This window comes from Capra hircus, chromosome 8 (genome assembly GCF_001704415.2).
Source record: "Capra hircus breed San Clemente chromosome 8, ASM170441v1, whole genome shotgun sequence".
In the NCBI taxonomy this organism is placed as follows: Eukaryota; Metazoa; Chordata; class Mammalia; order Artiodactyla; family Bovidae; genus Capra; species Capra hircus.
In genome coordinates this window covers 99428426-99455294 of record NC_030815.1, presented here as the reverse complement: position 1 = coordinate 99455294, position 26869 = coordinate 99428426, and the positions used below count along the sequence as shown (strand labels likewise).

Here is a 26869-nt window from a genome sequence, read left to right as displayed (position 1 = left end):
CAGTAATAATGAAAATCATGGTAAGTAGTGATTCCTGGACCAAGATCTTTTGGTTAAACACTTTTCTACCAACATGGTGAGCCTGGCTCTATGAAGAAGATGACAATATTTTCATGGTGATTTGTAATTTTCATTCTCACCTAACATGCTTAATAATGGCCTTTGTTTTTTGAAATCACAGGTGACCATTGAAAGCTAATTGTGAACTCAGATGTTATGAGAGAAACTAAATCTAAGGAAATAATGATGAATACTTCTCAGGACTAGAAAGCAATTTTATAAAGCATGCTGTGCCATTTATGTCAGGCTCCCAATAGCTACTGAATAACTCTTAAGTAACTCTGTTAAAAAGTTTTCTAAGTCTTTTCCTAAAACATAAAAACTGCAATAACAACAAAAATAATAATAACCCTAATGGGAAGCCTTTTGTGCACTGACTGTATGAACTTATTGATGAGGCTGATGCTATTTTATTCCCATTTTACTGCTGAAGAAACTGAGATTTAGACAGATGAAGTAAGTAAGTTACACAGCTAACAAGAAGTGGAATCAGGATTTAACCTTTAGAGATGAATCCAGAGAAATGACTGTTACATTTAAGCACATAATTCGCCTTGCCCATCTTTAGTATGAATTTATATTTGAGTAATGAGAAATAAAAGATGGACTGAGGACACTGTGATGTTAGATGCATACAACTTTTGGGGAAACCTTTGATGTTTACCAAGTCATGAGAAATGAAACACCATTACAGGTGATATGGATGTATTCCCCAGGGCTCTAACGGCCTGTCCTGCACACACTTTCCATGACCGCCCCTGGTCCTCCATCCTGTAAGTAGTAAGTAGTTTATTCACAAAGATGAACTGGATCCGAAATGCCAGTCTCCCTAGGGAAGCCCATGGCAAGCCGCCACAGTTAGTATGAAACTGTCATATCCTGCCCTAAAAGCCAACCATCATGACGGCTATCTTGCTCCCAGGCCAGGCTGAGATGAAATCTAGCTCACATTTCTTATGAGGCATTAGAGCAGGAGTTTTGCAAGGATTAGGTCCTTTGATTCATCTCTTCATTCTCAGCTCATGACTGCATATTGATTTGCATGTGACTGAGTCTGAATCTTTGGAAGCAGCTCTCCTAACTTGGAGCACAGAGTAGCCAGACTCAGGAAAAGGACCACCACGTGGTGTCCCCAGCAAGGCAGGGGACAACCCAGACAACCCTGGGTATACTAGAAGCCCCGGCACAATCAGTGGTGACAGCAGAACCTGCTGCAGAAGGGAGTGGTGGGAAGTGTTGTTCTTTTCCAAAGTTCTATGATCCAGAAGCCACAACCACAGGCTTGTCACAGAAGACAGACCAGAGTCTGTATCTTCTCAGAAGTGAGGCTGATGGGTTTAACCATGGCAGTGGCCTTTTTAAACCACTGAAGGCAATGTCCAAAAAGAACTTTGAATTCTGTAACTTGAGAAGTTCTGATTTCACCGCATACCTTCATCCCTTGCCAAACACTATTTTGATCTAAACTTTCTTACCAATTCCTTCCCAAATGGCATGCATTTTTTTTTTAAATGAACCTATCTGCTGGGTTCAGATACAAAAAATACAAGGAGTTTCTGGTTCAAGGCAGAAGGAACAATCTTTTTTTCTTTACAATACTGTATTGGTTTTGCCATACGTTGACATGAATGAGTAAAAGAGAACAAAAGCAGAGAGCGGACATGGTGTTCAACGAACACTAGTAAATGAATTTGGTCAGCTCTGGCCCTACTTTGCCAGAAGTGTTCAAGCAACGGCTGCTGCTGCTAAGTCACTTCAGTCGTGTCCGACTCTGTGCGACCCCACAGACGGCAGCCCACCAGGCTCCCCCGTCCCTGGGATTCTCCAGGCAAGAACACTGGAGTGGGCTGCCATTTCCTTCTCCAATGCATGAAAGTGAAAAATGAAAGTGAAGTCGCTCAGTTCTGTCCGACTCTTAGCGACTCCATAGACTGCAGCCTACCAGGCTCCTCCATCCATGGGATTTTCCAGGCAAGAGTACCAGAGTGGGGTGCCATTGCCTTCTCTGGTTCAAGCAATGGAGTGAACTCTTATTCCCACTCATCCTCAGATTAAGAAATAGATTCCCTGCTTGAGTTCCGTTCCTTTCAGGCAATGAGCCTCTCTCTGGAGTGAATGACTGAGTTTTCTCCTGGGCATAAATGTTCAGCAAGAACTCACAGGAGCAGCCAGGTTAGATAGCTCACGTGGACGATGTTAGTCCCTAGGCCATGTGCTTAGATCTTGGGACAGAAGCAGCAGTTTTCCCTACTGTAATTTGAAGCACTGGAATTAAGTTCTGAAAGCACAAAGGAACCATCCTAGGTCACTAGGGTAGCCCTGTCTCATGGCCTCTGCAAGAAAATTCATCCACCTAGACCACTGGGAGCAGAGGGCTCCAGAGCAATCGTGGCTCCAAAAGGAGAGGCCAGAGGACCCAAGAGAAAGCAGGGGTTAGCCCTGAGCTTGGGAGAGGGTAGAGGAGACTTGAGTGGAGAGAGGGACTGTTACCATGCACCTAACAGACCCCAGAGGCAGACGAGCAGGTCCAGCAGAGGGCAAGAGGTATACAAAGACTAAGGCCTCTAAGTCAAACAAGCCTGAGCTTGAACCTGGCTTTTCTACTTGCTAGCTGGGTGACCTCAGGCAAGTGGCCTAATCTCTCTGGGCTTTGTTACTGCAAAGGGAATAATGCTACAGGTTAATGACCTCTTAAGGGACAATTCCAACCCCCTCCCCGGCCCCGCCCTCCCCCACCCAAAAAATTTTATCATAACTTCCTTGGCAACAAAACCTGATGTGAACCAGCATGAGCTTCTTCTTGGTCTTTACTGATTCCACTTAACAGAACTAACTCAGTTCCTAAGTTTCACAACAGAAATTGAATTTGATGACAGGTGCTGCCTTGGACCTTACTGGGTATGTTAAATATCATTACATGCATTGAACTGCTTTTCTAAGTAATAGTATGTACACTTTGCGGCCTTTCTAAAATAAGAAAAATGTGGATTATATCTGGGAAAATATGGAATATACTCTCAAGAGCTTGGATAATTTGGACTCTATCTTAGAGGGCTGTTGGGAGGATTAAATGTGGAAATGAAAAGGAGTAAACTGTGTATGAAGGAGCTAGAACAGTACTCAACGGTAAGGTCTTGGTGAGTTGTAGCTACCGTGATTAGGCTTGTGTCACCAGCGAGTGTCCAGGGAACATGTTGGTAGATATAACTGTCTGTAGGACACTACGTTCAGCTTTAGAACCTTTATACAAGGACTTCCCTGGAAGTCCAGTAGTTAAGGCACTTCCACTGCCGGGGACATGGGTTTGATCCCTGGTTGGGGAGTAAAGATCCCATATACCTTGTGGCAAGGTCAAATAAACAAATAAAATTGTAAAACAAAACAAAACAAAAAAAGAACCTTTACACAGTCAGCTGGGCCCCTGCAAGTGGCACAATTTGTACTTGCCAGCAAGACAGGGAAATACTAGGCACTCCTGAAGGACAGCCCTCTCTTAGCTGGACCTGGTGGGGAATACTTCCATCAGTCACCCACACAAGATCTTCTACTCTGTGGAGGATTGGGGGCATCTCAAGTGAGGCTCATACAAGGAGATCAAATGAGTCAATCCTAAAGGAAATCCACCCTGAATATTCAGCGGAAAGACTGATGCTGAAGCTCCAATACTCTGGCCACTTGATGTGTAGAGCCAACTCATTGGAAAAGACTCATGCTGGGAAAGATTGAGAGCAGGAGGAGAAGAGAGGGCAGCAGAGGATGAGACGGTTAGATAGCATCACCAACCCAACGGACATGAATTTGAGCAACTCTAGGAGATAATGATGGACAGGGAAGCCTGGAGCACTATAGTCTATAGGGTTGCAAAGAGACATGACTTCGCAACTGAACAACAACAAGTGAGACTCAACCTAATCCAGCTCTGTTTATCGTGGAACAAGGCCACCAAGCTCTGCTACATGAATACTGTGCTGATATAAATACTTTTTTCCACCTAGGACATTTTCTTTGTGACAGTGGAAGATAATGAAGGAAAAAGAAAAATACCCAATCCAAAAACTTTATAATAATATAATGATAATCACACATGCAATCTTAATTCAAACTGACCACAGACATAAACACCCTCAGAAATCTTATTTTTATAAGATGTATAACTATTACATCTTTCCACATATTAAAAGACCTCAACAGACAAGCTGTGGGACTCCATATTCATATCTTTGCCATGACCGCTTATCCAGAATGTCCTACCGGGCAAACTGTCTGACTCGGTAAATCAATTCAATACCTGGCATGAAAATGCAAACTAGTTCAAAAAACTATGCTAATCATCACCTAACTAACTGGGTTTCTCTGGCCTGCCAAGAACTGGGAAGTGAAATCAGGATATCTAATAATAGACATAGCCCTAAAGAGAGAACTGTCTGTTAACACTCTTCCTATGAAAAGACATTTTGAAAAGGTCCTGATTGTAACTTGAGTAAAATGTTTGGGTTTCCCTCCCAAACTCATTCCTCAAGGGTGTTTTACGGCAGTGTGGGGGTTACACCTTCAAATCAGGCTTGAGTACCTGCTGAAGAGCCTCCTTTATTCTCTAAGTACCATCCCACATCTTGGGAGCATAGCTTCTCTCATAACCCAGGGCACTCGTCAAAATGGTGGCAGGCCTTTAGACCTACGCAGAAAAGTAGCCCGTGGGACAGACTCAGGAGAGCGGAATGACTTTTAAAATCCATCAATTCCCGGATGAAGGCAGGACAGCGTTAGTGGTGCAGAGATAATCACCCCTTTGAAAAATCCTCCCTGGCTTCCCACTGACCACAGGATAAAGTGTATCTTCACTGTCTGGCTCCAAATCAGCTTTCTTTTGTTTTGTTTTATATCTCTTCCTTTAACCCCCCTAACTTTATTTAAGCACCTCAAATGTGCTCTTCCTTTGGGGCCTCCCTAAGGGCCCTTCCTTGTGACTGGAACATCCTCTCCCATTCCCTGAACAAAACTTCCAGGCCTTCAGTTCAAAGCTTAGATGGTAGTTTCGAGAGAAAGGAAGACTTTCGTTACCTTCCCTATAAGGTGGTCTTCCTTGCCCCACGCTAACACAGGTCTCTACGCTTCTCTGTGATGAAACAGCTATCTTTGCTGGATGCTTCTATTACTGAACTAAGATCCCTGAGAGTGGGGACTTTATCCACCTTTTTCATTTCTGTATGAACAAATGGCACACAAACCCTATTTAAACTCTTCTTCCTTTAAAAATCACATAAGAGGGACCTTCCTAGCAGTCCAGTGGTTAAGACTTCGACTTCCAATGCAGGGGGTGGGAGCTCCATCTCTGGTTGAGGAGCTAGATTCTATAGGCCTCATGGTCAACAACCCCCAACACAGAAATGATATTGTAACAAATTCAAAAGACTTGAAACATGGCCCACATTTAAAATTAAAAAAAAAAGCTTTAAATAAAAAAAACCACATAAGAACCAATGAGATTAAATTTCCGTAAAATTTCTCCTAATAATTCATCTTTGAAAGTGATTATATACTTTTGAAAACACAATCCCATCATATTCCAGTCTCAAAAGGGAAGAGAATTAAATGCAATAACAAGTATCTTTTCAACACCCAGGAAATATTTGGAAAGCACTTCTCTTTCCTTATCACATTTTGGCTCTCAGTGAATTTTACTTGCCTTAAGATTTTAGGATTCCAACATGTCACCAGCCTAATTTCTACGATAGGATATGTTAAAAAGTGTATTTTTCATCACTTAATATCAAATTGTCACTATGAGTCACGCAATGAACTGGCTGAATCACCTCTAATGGCATGAAACATAGAGTAATAGAGCAGGGACTCAGCAACATCTCCATTCACAAAACCAAAACTGGAGTTCTGATCCTGACAATGAATGGTCCAGTTTGGTGGCTCAGAGTAATGTGTCAGCCTCCTTCCTGATCACAAATTAAAAAGCTGGCTGGCCAAACAATCTAAACATTTCCAGGCACGGATAGAAAAAAATTGCCTTTTGCATTCAGTTTCTTTCAATCCATGTTGTAATTCTGGGAAGTCCTGCCATCTACTTTAAGTGTTCTAGAGATAAACATGAAGAAATGAGCTGCAAATCAGGTCATTATCATGACTGTGCTCAGTGTGACAAACAGACCCAAGCAGGCTTGCAGGGATGAATTACCATCTTACTAAAGGAGTAGAAATCAACCCTGCGGGGATGGAATATGGGGGGAGGAGATTAACATTAGCTTAGGGGGAAGTACAAGGAAATCAATATGGGGCTGCAGGGGGCATACCTTAGGATTCTGTCTTGTTTAACGTCTGGCGGGAAGCCTGACAAACCACAGCAGGTCAGGAAAGTGTTGAAATGTCTTAATTTTTGTTTGTGTGCTAGAAAAATATGGAAGGAATACGGTAAGGGGTTCAGTTAAGAGGTGGAGAGGAGACAATTGAAAATACCACTGAGTATATGCAATGTACAGAAGGTTCTAGGTAAGTGGAACAAGCTGTAACTGATCAGAGAGCCATGGAATCTGCCTGCCGTGTGAGCAGAAGTTGCTGAGGTGCCTGCAAAGACATCCTCCATTAGTGAGACTGCAGGCTCTTATGGAGGTCCTTTACAATCACACTCTTGTGATGGTAGGCTCCCTAGATTGGGCTGAATTCAAGTGGTACTGAAGCTTTTTCCAAGATACCATATAGAATGCCCAACTGCCATCTCTGTGCCAAGCCAGCCCACAAGAATTTGAAGTGAACTTGACAAGTAAGGACCTTTAGGGAATACCAGCAAGTCACCATTAAGCAGAGACCAAAAAAACCTCCCCTGAAAGTTTTCTTTGCCTCACTCACTCACTCAGTTGCCTATTACCCTGTAACTTGAAGGAATTAAAAAACATATCAGGAGAGTCACCATGCTATTCCTCTTCCTGCTCCCTCCCCTTTCCTTCCTGAACAATTTAGTCCAAAAGCCATTAGGTGGAGCTGATTGAGACAGGTTTCTGCAAGGAGTAGGGGAGGAACCACAGTGGCCCAGAGTGTTGTGTGGGAGCCAGAGCAAGGGGGGCAGGGAGACGGGTGACCCAATATAGGGTGCTGGGGTCCAAGATGGGTGAGGAACATGCAGGGGACAGCAGTGGCTACCTAAAAAGTGGTGTTGGAGTCGATGTTTGGTGAGGAAAACAATAGATTGGTTCCACAGGGGGGAACTGATCAAATAATAAATATATGAAGAATAATAGGAACCAGGTATCTTGTTGTCAAGGAGAAGGTTACAAATCTGCAAAGAAAGAAAATGAACCATGTGGTATTAGATTAAAATTAAAGGTATCAGGGTGAGGTCATGGTTTTCAGTAGGTAGGTAGATAGGTAGGTAAGATAGGTAGGTAGGCAGATAGATCAATTAATTGATATATCAATAGATAGAATTCTGACCATTCAGAGTGCCTGGGAGCAGTGCCTATCTAATAGCAGTGAGCACACCAAGCACCCAGATGTTGGTTTCTAAATACCAGTAAAAATACCACCATCTTCCACTAACAAGAACTAGTGCTCTTTATCGAAAGGGTTGATTTCAGGGTCAGGAAAGTATAAAATGAGACTGGAACATTTTGCAGCACCAGAAAGTAAAGATATGCCCAAAGAATCATGGAGACATGTCAAAAGGACACTGAAGTTAGCTTGAAAGGGCTCCTGTGAACTATATTTGAGTAATTAAGGATAACAATAATAACAGAAATGGATTATAACCTACTAAATATAACAGGAATCCACGAGACCATCTGTTATGGAGAGGGATGAAGATTACATACATAGAACCAAAGTATTTCCCCACAGAATACTTGTTAATCACAAAAAGAAAAAGTAACTTTACTGTGTAGAAGCCTGGCAAACACTCCCTCAATCAAGCCATCAAACTCAGTATTAAGTGAAAAAAGTTAACATCTGCCCCTGTAATGGGACAAACTGACACAATGCCCTACCTGATTGAATACTGCAAGAATAAGCAGCAGCTCTGTGTTATTCCTACCCAAGATGCATAACCCGAACATAATCACGTGAAAATATCTGACAAACCCAAACTGAGGGACATTCTACAAAACTGGGGGTGATCGAGCATCATGTTGGCAGCTTAAACATTTCTGAATAAAAACGATATTGGTACTTCACCAGGGGACTTTCCTTTAGCTTCGAGATTGTTTCAAAATTTAAAGGTTAATATGGAAAGAGTTAACTTGTGTCATTATAGATTTGATCTTGATTAAGGAATCAAGATGGGATTAACATCTGGAAAAAGAAGAAAAGGAGAAAGATAGTGCTAAGTCGTGTCTGACTCTTGCGACCTTATGGACTGTCGCCTGCCAGCCTCCTCTGTCCTTGGGATTTTCCAAGCAAGAATACTGTAGTGGGTTGCCATTTCCTTCTCCAGGGGATCTTCCCGACCCAGGAATCAAACCCAGGTCTCAAGCATTGCAGGCAGATTCTTTACCGACTGAGCTACGCAGGAAGCCCAAGGTCTGAATAGACCAAGCTAAATACAGTATTTATACGGCAAGGCAACACTTCTGAAATTCTCTCCAGTGAAGGAATAGTTTTTCTGCCCAATCCATTATGGACCAATACTTAAAAAAAAAAAAAACACAAAATCCTACACTTGGATTTGAAGACAGTACCAAATTGCTCCAAGAGTTTTCAAACTCTTTACCAATGTCTGGACTGATCTTAGCATGGACCAAGAATAGTCATAAATGAGCTCAGACCACAGTTTGAGCAGCCCTTCTCTGTGGCAGGATGTGTGGTGCCCCACGTAACATCATATCCAAATGGGAAATAAAAATTACTGTAAAATAAAATAAAATAAAAATCACAGTTATCCATAATGGTAGCAACAATAGTTATCACTGAAATTAACATCAACCATCTATACAAAATATTCAAGATAGGGAACTGTCCAAGCAATGGAAGGAGATTAGAGGCTTGTCTTTTACACAGAGAACTCAACTCCTCCAAAAGGGTCACAGAACACAAATAGATGTGATGACCTTGACTCCAAAGTAATTGCTTCATGGTGATTTAAGGAAAGACAAATCCTATTATACAGAAGACGGACAGAAACATCTTCTATGGGTCAATCTGCAGTATCAACCCTTAACTGTCATTGCTGAGAAGAGACTCAGCATCCAGAAGGAGTTAGGAGAAGACATTCCCAAACTAGATAGGCTTGATTTAACTGCAGATACAGAGGGTCAAGTTACTAATGTCAACACAGTCCACACAACGGCCAACTCTAGGTCGGCACCACACATAGTCTAGCTCAACCAAGAGAGAACAATAAACAGAGAACAATTCTCCATATTACAGGAAGACCAGAGCGGAAGGACAAGAAAGGAACCATTACGCCCTCTGGGAAACGGCGAACACCATCCACCAACACTCTGACATCCCCATTGTGTGTCTCTGAACACTGGGATCCCCAGACCAGTGTCTCCCTGACACTGAGATAGCCACGCACAGAGGTGGCTCCACACAGAACACCGTAAGCTGGAATCAACAACACCGATTTCTGCAGCAACTGTCTCTGGTCTGCGACACTTCACTTACCTGGAGCAGTTTTGTAGCACGACGTTCGGGAGGGCAGTGATGGGGCATTCTTTGCCTTGGGGCTCTGGGTACTCTGTAAGACTTGTCTCTGCCGCTTCAGCTCCTCTTCCCTTTCCTGGGCTGCTCGGATCTCTTCTTCAATCATGGACAAAGTCCGCTGCTTTCTGGACCTCAGCTTGAAGGGCCCAACCATCACATCGGACTCCTGAGTGGCCAGGAGCGAGGCTGTGCTTCTTAACTCAGCTGCTTCCGAGTACTTGCTGAAGTAGCTCCCTTCTGGTCTGGTCTCCTCCATGTTTATTGGGCCACTGGGCTGTACCACTGGCAGTGGCTGGGAGGGCCCCCTTTCCCTGAGCGCCCTGTCTTCAGTAGACAGAATCTTTGGCAATACATCCCTTTTCTCTTGAACAGGGGAGGACACCTGAGGTGGTTCAAACATGCTCTGAGGCTTCTCTGAGCTGGGAGCCCTGGGGCTAGCTTTCTCTTGACTTGCTTGAGGTCCCTGTTGTTCTGGTCTGCCTTTGGTGGTTTCAGACCCAGCTCTGTCCACTTGCTCGGCGATGGCTTGTTGAATGGCATTCTGCACCAGGAGACCAGCCTGATATTCCAAGGGGTCATCAACAGACGCAGAGTCTCCCAGTGTGGACAAAGGGGAATAGAAACCATGATCACTGAATGACTTGGAGACCCCTTCTCCTCGGCCCTCTGAGGGGTTGTCAGTCTGGGGTGTCTGGGGCAGAGAAAAATCGGCCAGTGAATTCTCCTGCAGGGCATTGGTTGTCTCATTGGAGGCCCCACTGTCACTGATATTGTCCATGCTGAAGTCATTGGACAGGGTCTCCAGGACTGTGGTGTCCTGGGATCTCACTGACAGCTCATCCAAACCAGAGTCCAGCTCCTCTTGAGTCAAAGAGACATTGACTGACCTTGAAAACTGATCCAAGATCCCAGGATCGTCATCCTTGACCACGGTGAGGACGGCCCGAACACTCGTGAACTCACTATCGTCTGCCCACAGTTTGGATAAGGGCCCGCGTTTAGAGGGCTCACTGTACGGCCCCTCCTTTCCCTGGGGAGCTGTGCTGCCCTGGGCCCCTCCTCCAGAAGACTGACTCTCTGGGGCACAGTGGGCTTTCTGCCCCTTGGCTGCTGAGGAGTCTTCAGGAGGTGCCCCGATAGAAGCTGGTCTGGAGATGGTCAGTGTCTTGTCTGAGTTGATGGACCCCAGAGGTTTGTAGAAGGGCTTGATGGAGAAGAGCCTGGGTGTACTCTGGCCCCTGGCCACTGTCTGCCTGGAATTCTCCATCTGCTGGAACTGTTTGCGCGCGGCGGAGAAGTCTATCTGCTCCGTGACGATGTCCTCCTTTGGGTGGTCAGTCACAGAGGGACGCTCCCGTGAGGATGCGGGGGCCGTGCAGAGCTGCGGTGGGGGCTGCTGCTGTTGCTGCTGCTGCTGCTGTTGCATCAGCAGTTGCTCCTGCTGTGCCCTCCTCTCCTTGCGCTCCTTGTACTTTTTGTGTGACTCCAGATGTTCTTCATCCAGTTGCTCCTCGATGGTCTTCTCCTGCGGAGGGTTCCACCATTTTGCGGCGATGCCGGGGTTCTTCTTCACGGCCTGACTCCGGATGAGTTCCCGCCTCTCCTTTTCCAGCTCCAGCATCTCTTCCGAAGGCCTCACTTTCCTGACACGGTACTGTTCCTTCTCACTCTCGTCGTCCTCGAAGAGCTTGGAGGGTTTCTTGTCCTCATGGAAGGCACGCAGCTCGAATTTGGCTTCCTTCTTGAGCGTGGTGAGCGTCACCTCCCCGTCCCGGGAGGAGCACCGCGAGCTGGTGGAGGAGCTGGGGCTCACGGGCAGCTGCAGGCTGTCCCCCAGTACGTCTCGGGGCTGCTCAGGGGGGTGGCCGTTGGCTCTTCTGCCCTCGGCCATGGTGTCAGAGTCGCTCTGACGGAGCTCCAGGTGCGGAGGAGCCTGTCTGCCAGCGGCCCTCTCGGTGGCTTCCGGCTGGACAGCCGCGGGGGCGGGCGGGTTTGGGCTTCCAGCCAAGATGGCTGCTGCAGGCTCCGGGGAGGATGTGCCGTTGTAGGTTCCGTCCACAGTGGAATCACAGCAGTTGGCCTCCAGCACCTCGTCTAGATATCGGATCTCTCTGGCCACGTCATTATCCAGAGATTCGTGGTGATCAGCAAGGAGGCCATTGTGGGGGGTGGAGTAGAAAGGGGAGGGGTGGTCCATGGAATGTGGAGTCGAGGTGATTCCGGGAACACTCTTACATTCTGCCACAGAGACCTCAATTTCCATGTTCTTGTGATCTGGGGGAAGAGAGCTGGTGATAGACTCCAGGGCTTTGGCACTACAGTTGTCCCTCTCGTGTTTTAGCCGGGTATCATCCTCAGAAAGCTCGGGAGGCTTCTGGAATAAAGAGAAAACAGAAATCAAGAGTTAGCGACCTCATTGCCTATGGATGTGAACCTGAGACATGAGCTGATAATTAACTGGAAGGAAAAAGGAACAACAATGGCAGAATCTTTTGAATAGAGGTTTCTCTTTTCTAAAAAGGCCTTCTTCATATATTCATTTTGTTAGAGTAACAAGTACCTAAACTTTCTTAATTTTGTAGGTTCCATTTTGCTTACCTGGTGTCCAGAAAATTTTCATTAAATGCTAGTTCCATTTTTACATTTAAAAGTAAATTGGGATTTGGATCATCTGATGACATTGCTCAAATAATTTCTGAAGTGGAAGAGATTAAGTATCAATTGTACCAGAACTTTTCAACATACTTCATGGCAGATTTCTGCAGAAATGTTAATAAAACTATTTGTAACATCCCCAACTATAAAAAAAGAAGGCCCTTTTGCAGGAACCAATCTTGAAAACATGATTCTCTGCCAGATGTAATGCAATTATTCTGTAGACAGGAAACTTTTAGGAAAATTTTTCCAAAATAAAATACTGGAAAACAGCAAATCTCTTCAATGGCCCCTTGAGAGCTACAGTATCCCACTGCATGGCTATAATTGACCATGTGCTTTATAAACACAGAACCAAAGCCACTGACTCACACAGTTCTGTTCCCTGGAACAACATCAAAACAATGCTCCTTAGTTAAGGAGTGAATGTTGCTTTGAAAGGCTAGACAACACCACCTCCCATCTAGTTCCTAAAATGCTTTATATGTGACAGCTCCAATTTTGTGGTTAAATAAGAAAACTGTATCTTTTTAAATGTTTTTAAATGCATCATATTTTTCATTAGTTATCTATTGCATGTCAGTTTATTTGGCATTAGTTAAGATTAATTTTCAAACTGTAGGATCATGTTTTTTCATACCAAAGGTCTCTGGTTTATCTCAGAAAATTCAGCGGTAAGTTGTGAGCTTAATTTGAGTTCCTCTCAAGTACTTCACTAATACTTTTGTCAGCTCTGTTTCACGTCTTAGGTCCAGAGGGTACCTGCTATTATTGATATAATATAGTGCAAATTGCAATGTTATATAATTTTCCTTCATTTAAACATTATTAAAGACTTAGAACACTATTAAAACACCACCTAGGATAATCCTCAGTGGATTCATCTCAGAATTCTTTCAAGAAACGTGATGATTATGGATTTGTTCATAAAACCTAGAAAAACATGGAAGTTCATGCTATACGCTCTGCATTGCTGTCACAATGTTGAGAAACTCTCACCGGTCAACTATGAACCAAGGTTATCCACAAACTGAGGAGGGCTTCCTTCACTGTTTCCCACCTTCTTCTTTACACTTAATCAATCAAATAATATGTATTCCTTCTTCAATAACAGACAATAATAATAAATATTCCTTCTTTGTCAAAACTTTCTGATTTCAAAGGACCTTCCACTCTTGATCTGGTCTTTGTCAAAGTCTGATACTTAAGATTTATAATCTCTACTATCTTTATTTGGGACCACCGTAAACTAGTGGCTCTTATCTTAGCTCACTCACTCAGTCCTATCTGACTCTTTGTGACCCCATGGACTATAGCCCATCAGGTTCCTCTGTGCATGAGATTCTTCAAGGCAAGAATACTGTAGTGGGTTGCCATAACAGGAGACCTTCCCAACCCAGTATCTCCTTCCCAAACCTGTATCTTCTGCATTAGCAGGCAGATGCTTTACCCCTGAGCCACCCTTTAGAATGAACTAAAAAGACATGACAAAGACAACTGCTACTGTCCTTTAAAGAACATTAATTAAACATTCTTCTGTTAAAGTGATTGTCAGTAACTTCTACGTCATTTAAGAATTACAGGAAATTTGAATGCGTGAAACTTATTGGCTGCCATTCAAACATCAGGAAAACCTAGGTCAAAATTAGCCTGCTCCATGGAAAGCTGAGCAACAAAAAGAGACACAGTACTGCTATGGTGAAAATCAGACTGCCCATGACGCTCCCACCTGCGGCTTCATTTGGCCAACAATTCACTGCTAATATTTTCATGGGAGTAAGTAGAGCTTTCCTTCTATCCCTTTGGCTTTGGGGAGGGAAAATAGGTAGGAAAATAGTAGGAAGCTGCTGGGACTGAAATATGGTAAAAAATACTCCTCTACTAAAACAGAAAACACTTTACAATAGTTGACATGACAAGAAAAAGGGCACTGTGACATTGAAAGAAGCAGAAAGGCATATAATTAATTCTATAGTTCAGTTAGTCATAGATTCATTCATTTAAAATGGAGGAGGCTTATTCTTTAGGGTCTTGATGAAATTAGCAGCAACAATAAGTTCCAGGAGACAACACCCTTTTCTTAACAAAAACTGGATTTCCCATACTTCCTAGGAAGTCATAAATCTATTTTGGGGTTTATTTAGTCTGGTCAGGTGAAGTGAAACACTTGCCTATATTAACCTCTTGTTGCTGACCACAGAGATTGGAGTAACTGAGCCTGTTTCCACAGCATCCCCAGGAACACTTTGTCAGCATCATCCCCTTCTCCTGGATGCTTCGTGGTTCTCATGTCGGATAATGAAGGAGCAGATGCCCTACAGCTTTTTTTTTTTTTTTTTTTAAAGAACTTTTAAAACTCTATCCTTCTTTCCAAGGATATATTCTGAACTAGCAACAACTGTCCCAATTCAAAAGTTTAAATATCTTGAGAACATCATTTGACAGTACATTTTTGCAATATCAAAAACAAAACAGTTTTAGCCTTGAGTTGGAAATAGAGTCTCACCAGTTATGTCTGAGATGTGTCAAACATTTTTAAAATGCTAATTACAGGCAAATTTGGAGTCTCAGTGTAATCTGAGGTGATTGCTTTCCAATGCTGTCCACAAAAATCTAGACACGGTGGACTGTAAACAGGAAAGAGGCTCTCCTTCCTGTTAGTTACACGAGGCCTCAGCTCCTTTCCACAAATTCAGAAAATTCTTCCTGAGGCTTGATTCTATCTACCTCAGGGAGCAGAGTTCTAAACTCTAATCAGGGCAGAAGTCCTTAAAGAGATAAACAACTCTGCAGTGCTGGCTTACAATTTTGCCTCAGAGTTCCTGAGTTGTTGTTAAGTTAGGGGACAATTATAACCAAAGAGCAAATTCCTGAGTTCTGTCTCAGCAGGCAGAATTTACCTTTGTGCTCGATGGCCTGATGTGATCAAAGCCACCACGTCATTATGCCAGGTGAGTGGAAGTGGCCTAGGAACCCCTCTGTGCAAGGATCTGGCAGGAGTCTGTGTTTGACATCATTAAATGATGTCATATTTAAACCAATAAATACTCACTGCTCCCTTTGAAGATAAGACCAGAATTTTCTCCATGCTTCATTCAGATAAGGTGAGCCTGACTCCAAATTCCGATAAAATGAACGTTCATTAAATGGACTGTTGAGCTTTTCTGAAATAGACTATGCATATGTACCGTGTGCTCAGTCACTCAGTTCTGACTCTTTTCGAGCCCCATGGACTGTAGCTTGCCAGGCTCCTCTGTCCATGGGATTCCTCAGGCAAGAATACTGGAGTGGGGTGCCATTTCTCCTCAGGGGATCTTCCCAACCCAAGGATCGAATTTCCCCAGGTGGAGGGGGCCCGCCATCTCTAGGTGGAGACCTAACAATCTGGCATGTAATATCTGCCTGCCCTGCTGGCCTCCTGGTTGCCCAGAATAGCTAACAGCTGGTCAGGATGTCTACAATTTACTTTAAAATACTCAGGCAGACACAATATAATATGTGTGTGTGTGTGTGTGTGTGTGTGTGTGTGTGTGTGAAGTTAGCTTAAATTACATTCCAGGAGCAGACACCCTAATCTGGAACACATACGCCAAGAATGGTCAGCCAGGATCTAATCAGAAATACCTCGTTCCATAGGCACCTGCTCTCCTCCAGGAGTTCAGCTCTCTTTAACTCCCAAGGGCCCCTGCTGCTAAGTCACTTCAGTCGTGTTCGACTCTGTGTGACTCCATAGACAGCAGGCTTCCCCGTCCCTGGGATTCTCCAGGCAAGAACACTGGAGTGGGTTGCCATTTCCTTCTCCAATGCATGAAAGTGAAAAGTGAAAGTGAAGCCGCTCAGTCGTGTCCAACTCTTAGCGACCCCATGGACTGCAGCCTACCAGGCTCCTCCATCCATGGGATTTTCCAGGTAAGAGTACTGGAGTGGGGTGCTACTGCCTTCTCTGAAGGGCCCCTGAGGCTTGTGCTAAGTGGCATAATTAAGGGGAGAATAAAAGGTCTAGACCAAGTGTACTATGTATCCTTCTACTTCTCTGTATATTCATCCTATTTTTTTGAGAATTTGATATTGAAACTCCCAACTAATTTCCAGATAGTGCTAGTGGTAAAGAACCCATCTGCCAATGCAGGAGACATAAGAGATGTAGGTTCCAAGATCCCCTGGAGGAGGGCGTGGCGACCCACTCCAGTATCTTGCCTGGAGAATCCCACGGACAGAGAAGCCTGGCAGGCTACAGTCCAGAGGGTCGCACACGACTGAAGTGGCAATGCACGCATGCACATAGTGGAACTATATCTAACCTTGTTCTGTATTTGCTAAGTCTCATATAAATGTGTTATCATATTTTCATAATTTTAAAAAGTAAAAAAAAAAAAAAGGTTTAGAGAGATTGTCCCAGGATCTCCTGGCTAATAAATAGCACAGCCAGGACCTGAAGGAAGGTCAGTTCTTCTGAATTCTATCCCAGTACCTCAAAAGGTATTCTCCATGACTGGAAGCTTCCAAAATGACAAGGGAAGTCTTATGAAGGTGTATGGATCTGAAGATCATTTGTGTGATTTTCAGGCTGATGGTTTGCACACCTGAATCTCTAGAAGTCACAGTATACAACTTGGCTTCACAAGCCGAGGACCCCTTTCAAAACCAACCGGATGCCCTGGAGACCTAGTTTCAGTTCTTATCTTCTGCTCTACCTGCAGGACCCTCTGGATAGAGTTTGGGATGCGGACCTCCTGCTCAGTCTGGGGATCTGGCCTCTGAGGCGGGTCCTCTGCTTCCTCTGATGACATTCAGAGGCAAAATTTGAAATCCCACATCCCAGTCACGGCAGTGGACAAGGCTGCGACTTCTCCCCAGCACCAGTTGGCAGCACAGGTAAGGTGCTAGGAGCCATTTGACTTGCACAGAGGACACATCAGGGCCCTGCGGCCTGCTCAGCTTAGGCCATGGATGACTGTCTGCTCTCTCTTCCCAGGACACCTGGGCCTCTGGCTGGGGGCATCAGGCACAGAAAGCACTTGTGAAGGCAATGCATTGTCCTTAGCAGGTCTGGCTGGGCCCAGGGGAATGCTAGAAAGGTGTCCTTTGCTACAAGGTCAAGTGAGAAGCAGATGTTTCTACTCACTCTGTTGTGTTTGTCGATTCTCTACCTCCCTACCCTACTCTTGAGCTTCCCTGGTGGCTCAGATGGTGAAGAACCCCCCTGCAATGCAGAAGACCTGCGTTCGGTCCCTGGGTTGGGAAGATCCCCTGGAGAAGGGAGTGGCAACCCACTCCAGTATTCTTACCTAGAGGATCCCATGGACAGAGAATGCTATGGACAGAGGAGCCTGGCAGGCTACAGTCCATGGGGTCGCAAAGAGTTGGACATGACCGAGCAACTAACATAACATCCTACTCTTGAGCGACTAACACAACACCCCACTCTTAAGCGACTAACACAACACCCTACTCTTGAGCGACTAACACAACACCCTACTGTTAACGATGTCTGTCACCAGCTTCCCAGGGTCCTAGCCTAAATGCACTGTGACCCAAATTCATTCAAACACCAGGCGCCTGCTGCACAAGCAGGTTTCTCTGCTCTGAATAACCCAGATTACTTCCTACTAAAGCCACGATATTTAAATTAGAAACACGTTTCCCCAGGTAATAAGTGACCTGATCCTTTAATCTAGTTATTTTAAAGTTACACCAAAAGTATGAACTCGTTCTTGGCCTAGGAAGAGGGGCACGGTACAAATAAAAACTTCCTCATGGCTGTGAAACCAGAGGGCCTCTGTTTGCTTTTCTTGTCCTGCCTCTCTTTCCTAAGTTGAGTTTTTAAGACACAGGGCACAACTGCTGTGTTCCATAGGCCATGAGTGGCTGTCTTTAATGGTTTATTCAGGGCTCTTTATTTTCTGGCCAAAGTTTCCATCAGGACGGCAAATGGGAGGAGAGGGTGCGACCTGGCAGGGGGAGGATGCCCAGACACTGGTAAGATGTCCGCCTGGGGCTGCTGAGGTTCATCAGCCTTGGAGGCATGGGGTGGAGCCCCAGTCGGGAGGTCTGGGGGAGACAGATTGAAGCCCGAGGGAACCCAAGGAGAATGGAAGGGGAGCACAGAGGCTGAAGAGGTAACGGTGGATCTCTACGGCACGTCCTGAGAACCTGTAGAGTGACAAGCCCTGTGCCGGGGTCCTGGGAGGACCCTAGGGCTCTGGAGTGCGCCTCATGCTGCAGCAGAGAGCTTATAGCCTCGGAGAGAGAGAGAGAGAGGACAGATTCACATAAAGATAGCAGAGATAACAAGTGGAGAGACTGCTACAACAGTAACTAGAAGGCAACTGCCTGGTCTGTTCAAGGTGGCAGATGGGGCAGGCTGAGAAGAACGGATGAAGGAAGCTGGAAGCACCAGGGTTCCTCAGTAGCTGGCCTACACCTCCTCTCCCACCCCCACCCCCACCCCGACTAGAGAAGCCGCTGGGACTCTGAGTGGCCCCTTCCACCCACCCCTGTGAAGGTACGGAGAGTGGGAATGTCCGAGGATGGCTTGCTTCCTGGGTTGGGCTCCAGGCTTCTGGGCCAGGAAGTGGAGGGGAACGACCCTGGAGTTAACCTGGACCGCATTCCAGTCCCAGGCAGAACTTCCTCTCCCCCCACCCCACCCCAGCAGAGCGTCTTCCGGCCTGTAATACCATAGGCTGGTGTTGGCCGTGGGAAGCCAGGAGGCGGGCCACTCCCCAAGGAGGCCAGAGACCCAGCTCCTGGCTGACAAGAGGCAGATCTCAGACCCCCGGCATTCCAGGGTACTTACAGCTAAATTTAGACTGGATGGGCTCAGGGATAATGACATGACCCCTAATAGAGGGGGCTAACACTAACTCTGCCTCTGGGGTTTCCTCCCCTACCCCCCATCCCCCCACTGACCTCCTGCCATGAAGCCATTATGGCTAAATGTGACTCTGACAGTCCGAAAAAGAACTTTCTGTTCCTACAGGCTCAGCTTTTCTTTCTGAGAGCTTCTCTGGTCTTGGTCAACTTAGCAGTCACCCTCCTGCTATTCTCTCTGGCTCAGGTCTCAGGTCCAGGCTTGCAGAAGACGGCATGAAAACACTTCTGGAAGCCCCTTCCACTGGAAACAAGGCCGGGCTGTGTCTTGACTCGAGGACAATCCTGATAAAGAAGCGGTCCCTTTGTAATGTAAAGGGAGTCTCCCACCACTGCAGCCTGCCCTATTAATAGCATCCCCTTCACCCTGCTGAAAAGTCAGTGGCTCAGATGTCAGGCTGCACATCTACAAGATGTCAAGGTGTGGTTTGATGAACACATTTACAGCTTGGGCTCTCTCTGAAAGAAAGGAAAGAGTGTATGTGTGAAGGGGGTGTGATGGGAGGAGGCGAGGAAAGAAGCTGTTGCCTCTTCTGCAGCTGCTGGTGAAAGGCTTATTTTCTTTGGAGACCCATTCCCTACCAAAGGGATTGAGAAGCACTGGGAGATTTCCCCTGAATGAGGCAAGATGCCTTATTTCAGCTCCAAGAAAGGGAAGTTTCGCTTCTTCCTTGATGGGATACACTCCAAGCTCTTTATCAAGGAGTCCTCAGATGTTCTTCCTGCAGAAGACCCTTTTCACTATGAAACTATCTCATGGAAGAGTCCCCCACCTCCAGAATAAACCAAGGTCAAGGCCACAGAGGGAACTTTGGCTCCTGCAGCCTGAAATTTCTAGGGTAACTGATTCTGCTGAAAGCAAGTCCCTGGCTTCAGTCCTGTATAACTTAGCTGCGTCCTTCTTAGTTTTAAAATAGTTCGGGATCTTGGATTCAGGCCTGGCCAACCAGTAATGGCAGAGAGCAAAAGCTGGGCTCCACCGTGGACCCGGCAAAAAATCCACTGTGTGAACACAGAGCCAGGAGAAAACGGTGCCAGAGGCTTTCGAGATTAACTCTTTGTCCACAGATGAGTCCTGTACTTAGGAAGAGAGCTGATGCAGTTTTCTTCCCATAGCCCTGGGTCCCACAGCAGATGGGCATACATGTTCCCCGGCGAAGGCTCAAGTCACTCCATGAATGTGGCACATTCTACAACGTGGGCTTGTAGATTAAATAAGAGAAACAGTCACCAGGACTGGTGGGCCACTTGGTTCTGATGTGGAAAGGGGGACACACACACACACACACAGGCACACACATCCACACACTCATGCACCATCTTCAAAGCACTATCTGGCAAAGAGGGGGTGGGTGCCTTTGCCCGCGCTGTATACGTGGTTTGGAGCTCCTGCTCGGAAAGCTGGGAGTCTGACAAGATTAGTAAGAAAAGAAGCAAGTCTCCTGTCCAAGCCCAGCTGCCCACTCTCTCTCCAGCAGGAAAGGCGTCCACAGCACAGCGCCACAGTCCCCGCCCTGAGTTCCTCCTCCATAGAGACTCTGGCCTCACGAGGGAACCCTCTCCTTGCAGATCAGAAAGCAAAGGACAGTAAGTTAGGTCAGCAGACTCGGCTTACCCTGCCCACAGTGCCCGCTTCACACGTTCCCGCTCAGAACTGCCTCTTTTTCCAGGCGGTTTCCTGCGCCCTGGCTCAAGCTGGACAAATTCCTTCTGAGTCTCCTGACAGAAGACTGTGAGGTCACGGCTGGCCCTCCCTCTGCTCCTTCAAAGGCCATTCACACAACGAAGAACTTTAACCCCCTTCAAAGAGGCCTGGCCCCTCCCTACAGGGCCCGAGCCTGGAGGGCAGCAGCCAGTCAGCCAGAGGCCTCGCTCGTCCACTCCCTACATCCAGGGCTGAGTGGGAAGGTGGGAGGCTAGTGATGCTCAAAGGAGCCAGTTAGGGCTGTCTTCTTGGCAAGTTAGAGATGGGCCTTGGGCAGCCAGGGAATGAATATCTCAGTGATGTTAAAGGCGGCAAAGCAAAAAAAAAAACACAGATTCTGAAGATCCAGGTTAAACAGACTGCATCCAGTTAAAGGAACTTCTTAGGACAGCTTATATATGTGTGTTTGAGAAGGAAATGGCAACCCACTCTGATATTCTTGCCTGGGAAATTCCATGGATGGAGGAACCTCGTAGGCTACAGTCCACGGGGTCACAAAGAGTCGGAAGACTGAGCAACTTCGCTTTAGGGTTTACATATGTGTGTATAAAATAATAAATGCTCACTGCAGAAAATTTGGAAAACAAAAGTCATTCATCTTCCCTCCACTGAGAGGAAGGGAGCTAATCATGCAGTCTCCTTTTTAGAAATAGGTATTTCATAGAGTTGAGACCACACTATAGGCAATCTTGTAGCCAAAATTTTTTTTCACTTCACATTATCTCACAAGCACTTTCTATGTCGTTTAAGGGTCAGGGTCTGATATATTTCAGTGGTTACATTATATCCCATGTTGAAATGGGACAGAATTTGAAGACAGGGATGAGTGCTAAATTCATGGGATGTCTGGGGGGAGTGGTTTCCCCTTTCTCAGGGCTAACTAGTATCTTCTGCCACGAAGGAAAAGAGAAAAGATCCACGTGTGCCTTGGGGAGACACAACTGCCTCACATACATCCCTCGCTCCTTCACCAGAGAAGCAGACCCTTAGCACCACATACTAAGGCTCATGCTTCGTTAATGACTGGTTCCCAGCACTGCCTCAGGGTGGACACGTTTCCACTCACCTGGTCACCCAGAACCCTGGGTTAACCTGGGAAGTTTGGGGCATAATTTAGGGTTTTGGCTGACTGGAAAGTCAATCAGAATTCCAAGGCTATCAGGGCCATGCAGAATTCATTTTCTTCAGTTAAGATTTTAGAAGAGACAAAGAGCACAGAGATTCACAGTGAACTAAGTAGAAAGAGGAGGACAGATATCAAGTATAGTCCTGTGGGGCCACCTATTTGGGGTCAGCTTGGGAGCAGTCATCCTGGCGAAGCAGCGAACGGTCCAAAGATGGTGGCAGGTCAGCATCGCAGATCCCTGCGACTCTCCCGCGAACACAAGTCTGGGAAGGAATCACCAGGATGGATGAAGCCCAGGCAGTCTCTTGTGACAAGGAAGCTAAATATGAAGTGAAGTTGCTCAGTCGTGTCTGACTTTTTACAACGCTGTGGACTGTAGCCTATCAGGCTTCTCCGTCCATGGGATTTTCCAGGCAAGAATACTGGAGTGGGTTGCCATTTCCTTCTCCAGGGGATCTTCCTGACCCAAGGATCAAACCCGGGTCTCCCGCATTGCAGGCAGACACGTTACCCTCTGAGCCACCAGGGAAGCTAAACATATAGTGTACTTTACAACTGTTTACAACATCCAAATGACATTTTTAATGAGCTGAACTTTATTTAGAAATATCCAGGAATTTCTCGGTGACTGACTGGGTGATACCCAAGTCTCCAGGGAGCGCTATGCTATGGAAACGCTGATGTTAGGCTGCCCTGCCCTTTGGAATAACTGATGTTAGGCTGCCCTGCCCTTTGGAATAACTGGAATGCTCTACTGTAGGGCCAAATGCATTTCAAGATGCTACTTAGGGTCTAAAGTAAAGTGTGGAGAGGACATCCCATACCCAGAGTGCCACTGCTCTGCTCAGGAATGAGAGAGCAAGGCACGGCCCTCCACAAAGAAGTGATTTCGAGCCAAGAGGCATGAGTGGTACCCAGGACCCACTACATACTCATACCTGCCCCAGTGTACCCACGAGGAGGTGTGTAAAAAATTGTTTTAAATCTGCCCTGTTGGCAAAAGAGGAAATCATATGTGCTCCTGCAGCCTCAAGAGCAAGTGGGCTTCGGCGGTTGTGATGTGCGGGCTTGGATGCTCCAGGGCATGCGGAATCTTCCTGGACGAGGGATTATACCCATATCCGCTGCACTGGCAGGCGTATTCTCAACCACTGTACCACCAGGGAGGACTGCACGTGCTCTTAAAGTGCTGGTACCTAAGTAATAGATACATTCTTGACTGGAGTCTGAGATGTCATGGTGTATTACACAAACACACAGATATACATGCACACTGTTATGAGCTGAATTGCGTTCCCTCAAACCCAACTTCGTAAGTTGAAGTCTTAACATGCAGGACCTCAAAATATGACCTTATTTGGAGATGAAGGTCTTTACAGAGATCATCAACTCAAGTGATGTCATTCAGGTGGGCCCTAATCCAATGTGACTAGTGCCTTATAAAAGGAGGAGCTTTAGACACAGAGGCATGCCTAGAAAGAATGTGAAGAGGCCGGGAGAGAAGACAGGGGTCCGTCAACCAAGAAGAGGGGTTTGAACAAGCCTTCCCTGTAGCCCTCGAAGAAGCCACCTCCACCAACACCTTGGTTTGACACGTCTTGTCTCCAAACTGTGCAACAATACATTTCTGTTGCTTCAGCTGCCCACTTTGTGGTATGCTGTCACAACAGGCCCAGCAAAGCAACACCCATGCTCACACATATGCACATGTATCACTCATATGTGTACACACCACATACCCCTCCCTCTGGCTGCAAAAATATGGTGAAATTAGGAAAAATGTTCTATGGCAAGATGCTCCAGAAAAAATGGATTGTTCTCAGAGGCAGAGGGAGAAATGAAGTCGGCAAGCTAGATGGAGACCACAAAAGTACAGACACAGTCACCTGAGTTGTTGGCAGGGGATGATTCGAGAGGCAGCGAGGTGGGTGGGTGGGGGGTGTCTCCCGATGGGAAGGGACAGAGCAGAATCCAGCAGTATCCACACTTCGAGGCTACATGTCCATCCTCCTCCCTCGCATCCCAGACTCCGAGTTTGGGGGTGGTTTTCTGAGTTTATGAAAACTGTGTACTGCCAGTTTGGTTCTCCAGCTGCTGTAGCCTGATCTGGTTTAGTCTCTGAGGTGCCTTGCACTGGGAGCAAGGAATCGCTTTGCAAACTTGGTCCTGGTTGTCTGGGAAGCAATGTGCAATTTGTGAGGACCGAGCAGCTGGGGTGGGAAGGTCATCAATGCTACTGCGATCGTCACTCAGCGAAGGTCTACTGCCTGCCTCCTGGGGGCCGCCCTGGGACACCCACGCTCACATAATTTCTCTCTACCCTCCTTTGACCAGCTGCAAGGTGGGGATCCTCACCCCTTCCACCAAGGGGCGGGCCTCAGCCTCGGGAGCCATGCCCTCCCCAGGGTCACACAGCTGGTTGGGAACAGATATCTGGCTGGAATCCACAAATCCCACCCATCAGGCAGGGCTTGGTCCCCTGGAAGGCACTCGTGGCAGTTCAGGATGGAGCAGACCCAGCAAGTACGCTAAGAATCAAAGGGGAAGAATTAAACAGCGAATTGCAGGCAGTAACAGACTGCCTTTGAAACCACGTGCCTGCTTCTCCGTGACCCTAGGAAGACCAGGCTTATCTTCTGGGTCTGTTTTCTGCTCTGTAAAATAAAGGAGCCAAGCTAGATGCACCCCTCCACCCACATCGCCTTTCTGCCCCTAAACTTGTTGTTCTGTGATACTGGCATGGCCCCTGGACAGAGGTGAAGCCCAGGATCATTCTGAGTCTGGTGAGCATGCAGGCAGAGTCAAGAGAAAGCCAGATAGCAGATGGGGGCAGCTGCTTCCTCTGAAACTGCTCAAAACCTTTGCCAAGAGATTTCAAGGATTCCGGGAAGGAACTCCGCTCTGTCTCTGACATTCCCCTGGTCAGAACTTTATCTCTTTAGTTGATGGAGTTTATTCTGCTAAATAGAGCCATCCCATTTATGTACCTTCAGTGTGATAGAATGTTCCAAATGGACTTGCTGAGATGCAGCAGACAGTGGAGGGAGAGGCTGGCTTCGAATGGTGCTACCCAGCCTGCTGCCTGAACTGTAAAATAGGGAGGGGTGAGGTCAGCATGGGGTAGGCACCCTCTCCACGGTGCAGAGAAGATAGAAGTTTGCAGCTTTTCAAATTGCTCCAAGACCTAATTCAAGCAACCCGCTGAAGGAAGCTTGGGCCTCAGCTTCCTCAGATGTCAGCTGGGGCATCGCCACATGTCCTTTCTAAATGGCCAGGGCCACCTCCTCCTTTCTGGGCTGCTGCCCTCCCCTCTTCAGGGGGGTGCCTCCTTCCAGTCCCACCTCCAAAAGGTGCCACATCTCAGCATGGAGCCAAGGGGTTTAAAGGAATTTGCACTTGGACGTAAATTTGATGGGAATACTTACAATTTAAAATAGGAGCTTGTTTACCCAGAAGAATCTCTAATTGGCTTGAAGTATAGGGAACTACGGGGCTTCCCAGGAGGCTCAGTGCTAAAAGAATCCACCTGCCAATGCAGAAGATGCGGGTTCTAGCCCTGGCCCTGGGTTGGGAAGATTCCCCTGGAGGAGGAAACGGCAATCCACTCCAGTATTCTTATCTGGGAAATCCCATGGACAGAAGAGCTGGTGGACTACAGTTGATGGGGGTCGCAGAGTCGGAGACAAACTTAGCGATTAAAAAACAACAACAAATGCAGGTTCATTCCTGGGTTGGGAAGATCCCCTGGAGGAGGAAATGGCAATCCACTCCAGAATTCTTGCCAGGATAATCCCACGGACAGAAGGGCCTGGCTGGTTACAGTCCACAGGGTCGCAGAGTTGGACACAACTGAGCACAATCACACAGGAGGCTAACATAACCAGACCTTAATTTATCGAGAGAAAAGGGACGATACGGGAACCGAACAGTAACTTCCCTCAAAAGGCTGCAGGAAATCTAGACTCAGTGGCACCTCCTCAGTTCAGGACCCTGAAAGCCACAGAGCAGGGGGTGTGGAAGAACACACGAGGATGTACAGACCACCCAGCTATGTTATGTTCCATGATCGCATTTATTCCTGGAAGAAATATTATTCTACAGAAAAAGGAATCGCTCACCAACTTCCATGCCCTTCGCCTTTCCACTGCACCCTCTAACCTGCCTCCAATACAGATCAGAAAGAAGGCTTTAGAATGGAGGAGAATCTGGAATTGTAATATATGGTATGCTTCATTCCACAACCAGAGGAAGCTACTTACTGGTAACCATGTATGGGAAAGGGGCTGAAAAGTCTAGAAGGCCAGTACAGTACCCCTAAGCTGGGAACCTCATTTCTGCCCTGAGTCTGTTTTGGGTCCCTCCATCAAGGATCACAGATTCAAAAGGTCCCTCTGTTAGCTCCTTCAGACTCTGTACCCTTATCTCCTGCAGGAATATTGGTGCCATTATGGTGCATCTTGGAGCGCAAAGCTTTAGGAGAAATGCATCGACTGCAACTTTGTCTAGAAAAGTAAAAACCTGCCGGCAGTGAAAATGTGTGGTCATTAAAATCAGCACCTGAAAACTGCAATTTGCTAACTGATGGAATGCTGGTCAAACTTTAGAAAGGATAGTTCCAAAAGTGCCTGGCAACCTGGAATGATGCTATATTAATATATTGTGTATACAGGGGTACAGAGTTCTGGTTAAGAATGGGCTTTGGTATCCAACAGACCTGGGCCTCCCTATCTCTGTAAAAAAAAGGACACAAAACTACTGCTACTTTAGGGAGCCGACATGGAGTACGATGACCACTAGGGGGTTTGTCC

General features: G+C 46.4%; 1 protein-coding gene and 1 long non-coding RNA gene across 7 annotated transcripts in view; both read right to left on the bottom strand.

Annotated features, from left to right (window-relative positions):
• AKAP2 (A-kinase anchoring protein 2) overlaps positions 1-26869 on the bottom strand; it is a 370807-nt gene that overhangs the window by 22603 nt on the left and 321335 nt on the right. For all 6 annotated transcript variants that reach the window (XM_018052575.1, XM_018052579.1, XM_018052577.1 and 3 more), the window contains one exon: positions 9664-12076. In XM_018052575.1, the coding sequence (XP_017908064.1) occupies positions 9664-12076 (2413 nt within the window). The remainder of the gene's footprint in view (positions 1-9663; positions 12077-26869) is intronic.
• LOC108636582 lies at positions 17808-21427 on the bottom strand. Its single transcript, XR_001918480.1, has 3 exons — positions 20846-21427; positions 19270-19689; positions 17808-18597 (listed from the first exon to the last, which is right to left on the bottom strand). It is a non-coding gene; the product is annotated as an uncharacterized LOC108636582 (long non-coding RNA).